The 9,759-nt window shown below is 51.4% G+C and overlaps 1 protein-coding gene across 2 annotated transcripts in view; it reads right to left on the bottom strand.

Moving 5' to 3' along the window:
* Positions 1-4,621: 4,621 nt before the first annotated feature.
* Positions 4,622-9,759, bottom strand: part of CAB39 (calcium binding protein 39) — a 69,869-nt gene continuing 64,731 nt past the window's right edge. For both annotated transcript variants that reach the window (XM_037152183.2, XM_037152184.2), the window contains exons 7-9: positions 9,081-9,146; positions 7,669-7,812; positions 4,622-7,122 (exon numbers count right to left, since the gene is read on the bottom strand). In XM_037152183.2, coding sequence (XP_037008078.1) covers positions 6,934-7,122; positions 7,669-7,812; positions 9,081-9,146 — 399 coding nt within the window. In that variant the 3' untranslated portion in view covers positions 4,622-6,933. The remainder of the gene's footprint in view (positions 7,123-7,668; positions 7,813-9,080; positions 9,147-9,759) is intronic.

Below are 9,759 nucleotides of genomic sequence, written 5' to 3'. Positions count from 1 at the left end.
TACCTGCATTAAGTGCAGGACACGACAAGATTACTGCCACCATGTCGGCCACTGAAGCTTTCACCAGCCAGACTCAAAGTGGCGGCTTGCGAATGTCCTCCTCACATGCCTGGTCCCTCTGAGCAAGGATGGGCCCCCACTGCGCCGCCTACGAAGGCGGAACACTCTGGTTCCAGACTTGTCTGGTGCCGGGCCGCCTCTCCTTTCGGGTGTTCCATGCACACGTTGATTGTGGTGGGCGGGATTCTGGGACCCCCTTCACCACTGCTCACTGAGCCTCGAGGATCTGCTCTTGGCAATTTCGGAGGAAGGCAAGCAGGTGGAAGAGTGTGTGCAGACCACTGGATTGAAGGGAAGGGATGCTGCCTGCCGAGTCCGCTAATGGCTCTGCTCCCTGCTGCTGTGTGGCTTTCGGGGTGCCTTAACCTCTGTGCCCTCTTCGGTGGAACCAGACTACAGGACCGATCAGCGCCAGTCTCGTGAGGTCTGAGTCAGCTCTCGTAATGTGCTTGGTAATCACTGAGCCCACACTGAGGCTTCCTGGCAGTGAACGAAGAACCTTGAACAAAGGAGAATGCCCCGACACGGTGTTTGAGGTGGACTCGGAGGGAGAAGGTTAGCAAATATTCCCCTACCAGCTGCCACAAAAAATAAATGTAATCGATACTCATTCTGCGCTGCGTCATCATACAACGGAATTTCTAATTGCTTCCTAACAAGGGAAAAGAGCTTTCTTACAATTAAGAAAGCTTGCTGTAACCGCTCCAAGGAGATCTGCCCTGCAACCTTGAGACTAAAGGGTCATCCTGAGGTGGGACGAACGAGATTTGCCGTGGGCTGGATGGGAGGAGGTGGACGCCAAGGTGGGGACTCGAGGATGACCCTTGACGAAAGGAACTAGAGCCCTGAGCTTGGAGGGCTCGAAGGCAGGCGTGTGGTCAGTACCTGTTCAGACGTAGGGATTCTGGGGCTACTGGCCATCCCTGTGCAGGGGCTCCCCCCGGGCAGCCAGAGAGTGAATCCTGCAGAAGGGACTGGATGTGCCGCTCGGTCCCTGCCCCCAGCCTGAAAACCTTTCGCCTGGTACTCTGTGACCCGTGCTGGGTGCATATCCTCCCGCTCCCTGCTCCTGCAGCCATTTTTTAATCACTTATTTTGTTTCCACCATTTTATTACTGAACATTTTAAGCATACAGAAAATTGAACTTTACAGGGGAAAATGATATAATGGGGGAGAAGAGACAAACCTCTCATGTAGAAAAGTCCAAGTAATTGATGCAGATACTCGCTCTCAAGGAGGTGGAGTCTCCCCTTCCTACCCGCCCCCCCTGCCCCCCGCTTCTGGAGGGTGGGCACTTGTAGTGACACCTCTGTCAGCCAGAGGACAGTGGCCAACACCCACGGGGGTGTGGTGCTGGGCACCCTCGGTGGGATGTAATGACCGCGGCACTCGACCTGTGTGCTCAAAGCCCACCTCGTTCTACTCATGAACGAGACAAGTCCCAGCCTGACCAGTGCACCTCGAGCTGACACGGAAACCAAGGACAGTCGGAGAACGCACAGCCAGAGGAGCTGAAGGAGACACGGTGACTAGTGTCACATGGGGTCCTTGCACAGAAAGGGACACTAGGAGAACACTAGGAAAACTGAATACAGACTTTAATAATGGTAACTCACCAATAGGGGCCCACTGATTATGGCAAAAGTACCAAACTAACATGTCGATAATAGGAGAAACAGGTGTGGTTTATTGGAACACTCTCTACTATCTTTGCAATTTTTCTGTAAACCTAAAATTCTTCTAAAACACAAATAACCACCTCTCAACTATCTACTCCTTTTGCTCAAGAGGATTCTCAGGAAGCTGGGCAGCCGAGCCCACAGCCCCCTGAGCATCTCTGGTCTTTTCCTACTTGTCCCTGGGTTGTACTAGGAATGCTCAGGCCCCCAGGCTCAGCCACCCGGCTTCTTGACACAGGCTCTGCTGCCACCCAGTGGCCCTTTTAAATTAGAGTTGAGTGTATCTGAGCCCAGGCTGCCCTTGAACCCCGCCCCTCCCCCACAAGCCCCCCCCATCCAATGCTGGGCTTTTCCTAACTGCCCCAATTCCCAACTGTGGAGTCACGTCTGTGCAGCAGGCGTGGCCTGTCCAGTTGCCTTTGAAATATGAATATGAGCCGGGAGGCTTCAGCTGACTGGACCTTGGGGATGGGGGCCGGTGGGCCTGGGCCCGGGGCCTCCAGTGGCAGGACCGGTGGTCCCGAGCCGCCTTGCTGTGTGCTGGGCCACAGGGTGCCTGCGGTCAGTCGGGCTTTGATGCGCACACCGTGGCCACAGAGGTGAGAGGGACAGGAAGTGTGCTTCCCAAAGGGCAGTCACAGCGTTTTGCCTCCATGGCCTCATCCGTGTGGGCGGCTGGAGGTGTGGCTGTTTGTGCCTCTGGGTAGGAAGGCACCAAATGAGCTCGTCTAGTTTGGGTTTGCCCAGAAGCTGAGCCTGGGACAAGGGTTTGGTCCCAGGAAGCCCTGGCACAGAGTGAGACAGGAGGGAGTCAGATAAAAGCTATGTCAGTAAAACATTAATGGGGTGGCCTTGGACATCAGTCCTGCTGGGGAGCACCATTCCAGGTGGGGCACCGGGCCCTGGGGCTTGGGCTGCTTCTGGGGACATTAGCTGCACTTCTGGTGTCCTGAGCCACAAGAAGCAGCTTTCCAAGGCAGAAAAGGGTGCCAAGGGGTGGGCGGGGCACTGCCAGGTGCTCTCAGGGCATCGCTCACGTGATGCAGCTCCGCACCCAACCCTGTTCCACCCACCTCATCCCCAGTGGAGGGAGGCCCAGGGCGGGGAAGAGCGCAGGGCCCCGTGGAGATTCAGCCGAGCGCGGGGCGCTGTGTGGGTTAGGACCGGGCCCATGCCGCCTCCTACACGTGGGTGAGACTTTCTGAGGTGGGGAGCTGGCCTCTGGCACCACCCACTGCTCTGGTCAGACCCCCACCAAATGGAAGACCTGGCTCCTGTCCACTGGAGCAGGACCGCTTGTTTCCTCGGGTCGCTGAGTATGTGGGTGAGAAAAACGTATTACCAAGAACAGTTCTGACGAGCTGAAGCTCATGTTGTGAGGAATGTTGGAACTAGACCTTCCTCCTGAATCTCCACCGTGCCCCTGGAGCACCACCCCACCAAGGACACGCTCTCGCAGAGGAACCTGGGGTTGCCACGCTGGAAGACCTAGATCTCCGGGAGGGGCCAGCACCCTCAGCTGGAGGACCCCACAGGGAACCAAACATCCCAAGACCCCTGAGCAACAGCATGGAAACCTCAGGCCAGCTGTGGGGAGCCACAGCCTCCTGCAGCCATCACCGCCGTCTCCAGCCAGCATTCGCTCCGGGGTGGGGAGGGCTCGTGTCCGTTACCCATGTCTTGGTGGAGGAATGCAGGTGGACCGGGAGTGAAGGGTTGGCAGGCGAAGTCCCTGGTCCTCAGTGGAGAGCTGAGGGGCTGTGTTTAGCCTGCTCCTGGGGGAGGTCCCTCTGAAGGCTGGCTGTGGGAGCCAGCCAAGATCACGTTTAGCTTGTGGTGTGGGGGGAACTTACCTTGCCTTTCATGCCTTCTGGAAGCCAGATGGTCAGAGAGGCCACCAGGCTCTGGAAGATGTGGCAAGGACACAGACATGGCCGGGAATAGCCCCTATAAATCTGGAAGTAGCTGAAGGCGCAGTGTGTCCGGGCCCCTGTCCTCGGAGGGACATTCCCACAAATTCTCAGGTGGGGCTGCTCTGAGCCTCCAGAACACACAGCTGGGGAGCACTGCAGCCTCCGATGGCTGTCACGGCCACCATCTCCTTCCACCCTTATTCCTACAGCAGGCAGGGCAGTAACCACACTACAGGGAGCAGGCTGAGGCTCAATTTCCTTCCTTTTTTTTTTTTTTTTTTGGTGCGGGGGGGGGGGGGGGACGGGAACACCCGACTGGTAACTGGTAGGAAGTAGGACTTGTGCTAAAGCACAGTTCAGCCCCCCATGTGGCCACTTCCTGTCTGAGGTGTGACTCCTGGTTCCTACTCACAGAAGGGCAGAGCCACCAGTTCCGACCTTAGGGGACCCTGCTGTCTTAGAGAACTGTGACATACAAGTAGAGTGAACCACCTAGAAGAAATGGCAACAAATAAGATGTTATTCTGACAAAGTGTTCTTGGCAAGAGCACATCCGCTCCTGTCACCCAAGAACGGGGACCCTGCTCAAGGACAAGGGCTGAAACAGGAGCTGAGGATGGGCGGTGTGCCCCGGGGCCTCGGGCCACCGTGCCTGCGGTGCCCTCGCCCTCGCTGTTGTCCCACCCCCGTGACTTACCACACTGCTGCCGGGGGCTCTAGTTCCACTGCCTCTAGTTCCGCTGCGTGTGAATAATGGAGGGTCGGAGAGGCGGGAAGGCCTGGGCCCGAGTGCAAGCGCACTTGGCTGAGGAAGGAGGGGTGAGGCTGCAGCCAGCCCTGGAAGGTGAGTGAGAAGCACGTGCGACACCGAAGACAAAGCCCCGAATGAAACGGAAAGGCCTGGGAGGCGTGCGCGGGTGGGGTGTTCGCGGTGCGCTCTGCCAGACTTCTGACAACACGGGCCGTGGTGTTGCTCCAAAATTTTATTTGAATTTAAATTACAGGGCCAGACAGTCGGACGAGAAATTTACTTCCCCCCCGAGAAAGGAATGCCCTCGCGACACTGCCAACAGCTGCCTGCGCCTCAACCTTCGTTTTCTTCCGGGTCAACAACCACGGGAGTAACTGACTCGTGTGAAATTGAACCCCCTACACGGAGAGAAACCACTTCCGGTACAACAGTTTGGGTAACATGAATATATTAAATGGTCATAACTTCAAATGCAACTTTTCAACCTTGAATGTTTTCACATTTTTGTTAAAAACAAACAAACAAACAAACAAAGAACCCCCAAGCCGTACCTCCCTCCAGACTCCTGTGGGTGGGACCTCGCCGGCAGTCCCGGGCACGCTGCGCCCTCGCCCCACACCGAGCGCGGCGATGGCATCCCCCGCGTGGAGGCTGCAGCATCGTCTCAAGTTCTAAGAACCAGCCTGGCAGGGAGACCTTTCTTCCACTTGGTGTGATGTTCTCAACAGACCCTGACACCAGGCCTAGAGCACTGGGACCAAGGCATGCGTCACAGCCAAGCCTGCCGTCCCCGACACCTTGGTGTTTTCATTCAGAGAAGCTGAGGTCGCTTTCCCTACTGCCAACAGGACACATGAAAGATTTCACACAGACGGTGGTCAAGACAGCCTTGGAAAACCGATCTCAATGCAGGCTGCTGCGTAATTAAATAGAATGCAATACATCTGTGTTTTCCAGAGCTACTTTTTAAACTGGTGTTTTTACAACCTGCTGGAACATCACTTGGGAGTCTCATTTTACTGGCCGATAAATAATTCAATTAGTAAGAGAAGCTAGCAAAGAATAATCATATAAATTTCCTAGTCAGCCACAGCCATGCTGAGTTCGAACTGGCAAACTCTGATCTGTAAGTTGTTAGTTGTGGTCTTTGCATCACTAAGATGAACAGATACCATTCTAATAACTTTGGAGAGATATATTCTAGGAGACGCAGCTCTGCCGTGGTCACAGTAACAAAAAAGTGGTGCAAAATCAGTTATTTTATAAATACTGATCATTTGCAGCATTAAGGAAAAGGACATTAAGAAAAATACATTTCCCCACAGAACACCTATGACTAGAAACTCTTCCTAAGAGAAGCCGAGGTCTTGATCACTCAGTTTCACGACTATGGTGCTGGTTCCTTACGCTAAAGAAGAAGAGGTGCTGCACACGCTCCCTGCCCCCCCAAAGAACCAGCGCTGACTCAGCACAGTCGGCATCATTCACAGACCGAGCAAACTTACGACTCATTTTACATGGATAAGGCCAGTATGATGCAGGAGCTGAGTTCCGAGTCTGTACTGTACCCTATTGATGGCACCCCATTAGATAACTGAATACGAAGGACTGGTTTACTTTTTCCTTTTAATGCTGTGATACTTAAATGTTAAATCAGCATTTTCATGTGATCTGAAGTATTTCAATTACATATAAGCATTCATTTTTTGCAAAAACTCAACATTAGGTAATAGTTACATACTAATACAATAACATTCCTCTGCTGTACAAATTAAATCATTTAAAAGAAATGAGCATTCTAAGGATTATGTACAAAAGAAACCCACGAGCATCGTTGAAATGACACGCAAGGTGTCGCTGCTCTACCGTCTGAAGAGACCTTCCAACATATCCAGGTTTATAAGTCTTAAGAAAATCAAATGTCAAAAAATTCTAGAAAGCTGTCAAAAGCATATATACATTTTCCTCATGACCTTATGAAGCTTCACACTTTTAAGGAGTTGCTAAGTTTCAGTATCAAGTTATTCTCATGTCAATTTTATCCACCCAAAAGCTCACGTCGTGGGTGCGGACCCCCGATTCCAGACGCAGCACCGTCTTCCTCTGGTGAAGGCGACCTCCGCACCGAGAACCCACGCCCCGCTCTTACGAAGACCAACGCAAACCCGCAGGTCAGTCTGACCCCATCGACGCCTCCGCCCCTCCACCACACACCGCCCCTCCTCCTGCCCTCAGGAACCTAGCCGTGTCCACGGCTCCTACAGCAAACAGGGTCTCTGAATCCTGAAATGACACAAAGATCAAGAAAAGTCCACGTGTGCTCTAGTGTGCAAGAAAGCAGCAGCTACCTTCTCCAGGTTCGACTAAAAACAAAACAAAACAAAACAAAACAAGGTAAAATGAAAAACCGTTCACTTAACAGCAGATGAGCAGTATTGTTCCTCATGAATTGGAAAGAGTGCCTGATGCTGAAGAGCTAACAGCAAGTGCTGGGTTTGGGTTTACTAGTTTGGATGTTTACGGGGGCAGTTAGGCCTCTTGCTGAGCTGGTCTCTTCAAGTCCCTGATCTGTTTGACCAAGTAGGTCTTCTCGTCATTAAACTGCTCGTCCTCGGTCCTGTCGTTCTGAAACTTGCTGAGGAACTCGATGAGTTTGGTCTGGTTCTTGAGGAGGATGTCTAGGATGGGCTGAGTCTTGTTAGGGTTGGCAACGAACACCTGCAGGAGAGAGGCCACCATCAGCCGCGGGAAGGAACAAGAGGCGCACGCAGGACACACCCAGGGCTTCCCTCCTGGGGCACGAGGGGGAGTCTGGTCACTCTGTCAGAGGTTTGTGCTTTGGAAAATTGTATTTTGCAATTTGAAAATTTTAAAAAAGCTTGTGTTTTAGCACAATAAGCACTGGCATGTTCATTCATGCTCTGAAACTTGGTAGTTGGCATTAAATACAGTTGCTGATTTTAGGATAAAATGGGCAGAAATCATTTCTGGGCACAAGAGACCAGAATGATTTTGAGAATAAACCCCCCTGGGAAAGCATGAGACCCAGATTAAGCCCAATCTTGTGACTGACACCCTCAGGTAAAGACAAACGGCACCCTCTGCTAATAAACTTGTTGTCAAACCTAAATGGTCTGCCCTGTTTCTGGGTCCATTTTTGTTTAAACGTTTTACCTCATTTAGACAAAAACGCGAAAGTTACCTGAACCGAATCTCATTACTTAGACTGTCACAGTGAGGCCAGCGACGGTTTCAGTACTCTACCTTGAAAACGTGGAAGGCCTCAAACTGGATGTTGCGGCTTTTGTCTCGTAGGAGATTCATCATGAGTTTGAGGTTCTCGGGTTTACTGATGTATTTTGTCATAATTGTGAAGTTGTGTCGGTCTAGTAACAGCTCACCAAGAAGCTGAGAAGACAGGTAAAGAATTACTCTAAGATCCGAAGAAAAACCAAAGTTAAAAAAACTCACTTAACGACCATCACCCTAGGCACAGAGCACCACTAGCTGTTCTGCAGACACTCGGACTAGACCGTGACCTAGAAGCCGCCGAGTGCCCCCTTCCCGTGGGTGTTTGAACCTGCGGCGAGGCTGGCACTGCTCTCTGAAGGGAACATTCAGGCACATTTGGCCCCAGAATAAGACTGTCAGAACTTAACTAAAAATTAATTTTATTTATTTGAATTTCCCAGGACAAAAGGGTCATTTCCAAAGTTTTCCATACACTAACTTCTACACGGGTCAAAGTTATCATATCTGATTCAGAAAGGTTTATAAAAATGAAAACTTTTCTACTCCTTAAGCCAAGTCTCCCAGAGATACTCCCTTTCTTCCTTAGTGACTGACTCCTCATCACTAATATCGGCAATTAATTAACAACATCTATTAAGCTGGAAAGAATTGTGCATTCAGGGCTTCCTGAGTTCTGTAGGTGCATTACACTTTATCTAACTTACAAATCATCACTGCTCACTCTAAATTCTTCTTTTTTTGGAAACCAGCTGTCACCTCTCTGTGTGGTCAGCACCAAGGCCCAGTGGGGGTCTGGTGGTGTGTCCTGCAATGGGGTGGGGCTGAGCTGTGGCCCTTGTGGACAGAGGCAGAAGCAAAGTCAGGAGGGACTGCCCCTGGGCACCAGGCCGCTGGTGTTAGAATCCGGGCTCCTTCTGAACTACATGACCTTGAACACGCTATTTAACTTCCAGTGGAATTATTCATAACCTATTTCAACCCAAGCAGCCAAACCTGCCCACGACCCCCAGTTTCACTGCTCACACCATGTTCCCTCCCCGCCCCCAGCAAATAAGTCCCTGCCTTTGGGCAGCATCCTGGGGAGGTAACACCGGTCATGTCTTCATCTCGTTGGTTCAGTTCTAAGTTTTAAAAATATGCTTCAAAACCTAAAGTGCTGCATTACTAAGAGATAAAGTCCTCTTGGAAATTCTGTACATTGCACTTTGGTGTCTCTAAGTTACAAGGAGGTGGGCAGGCGTCTCGTGTGGGCCACTGATGCACCTGCTCCTTTCCACACCAACTGTGGCCACGCACAAATGTATCTCCCCCGAGGGTCCAAGACCCACACGCTAGTGGAGTTCCCTCTCCCCCAAATCAAACACAGGATCTGAAATGAAAGTACACAGAGAAATGAAGTACATCAAATAAATAATCTGTCATACCTTGAGTGACTGTCTTTTTGTCACATAGTTTTCTGAATGAAGCAACTTCTCATATTCACTGAAGAACTAAGACAAAAGATACGTATCAGAGTTAATTAGGTTTTTGAAGACTGGCAGACAATGCTATAAAACTTGAGCAGAAACCTCTAACCCCGTGGAGGCCCAACACTGCCCAAGCCTCCTCCCATCTGCCCCGCACTTCCTGCTCCTTCCTGGCTCAGGAGCTCTCGGGGGGCAGAGTGGGGGTGCCTGCTGAACACGTCTGTGCAGAGCGCTCCTGGACCGACCCCTCCCAGCCCTGCACAGGCCCATGTGCAGCTTGTCTGGTCTTCTGCTCCCGAACTCCACGTTCATGAAACAGAACTCCCACCCCCTGTTTCCTCACTATTGAGTCATTTCTTGGTGTTACACTAGAAAATTCATATTCTTTACAGATGAGAACTCAACAAGCCCAAAGCACAACCACAAAGAGAAAAAGCTACCTGTTCTTTCTATGCATCAAGCACAGACAGAAATAATTAAGAATAGGGGAGAGGAGACATTCAGCATTGTGCTGAATCTGCAGACATCCTAGAAAGCAGGAGTTCAGCTCACACTTGAATAATGAGAGGGATTTCATTTAGAAATGGGGTGGCGGGGTGGCAGGATTCTCGGGGGATACACGGGAAGGACCCGGCAC

Source organism: Artibeus jamaicensis, unplaced genomic scaffold (assembly GCF_021234435.1).
Source record: "Artibeus jamaicensis isolate MK-2021 breed Jamaican fruit bat unplaced genomic scaffold, CSHL_Jam_final contig_944, whole genome shotgun sequence".
NCBI lineage: Eukaryota > Metazoa > Chordata > Mammalia > Chiroptera > Phyllostomidae > Artibeus > Artibeus jamaicensis.
This window is presented reverse-complemented; position numbering and strand designations above follow the sequence as displayed.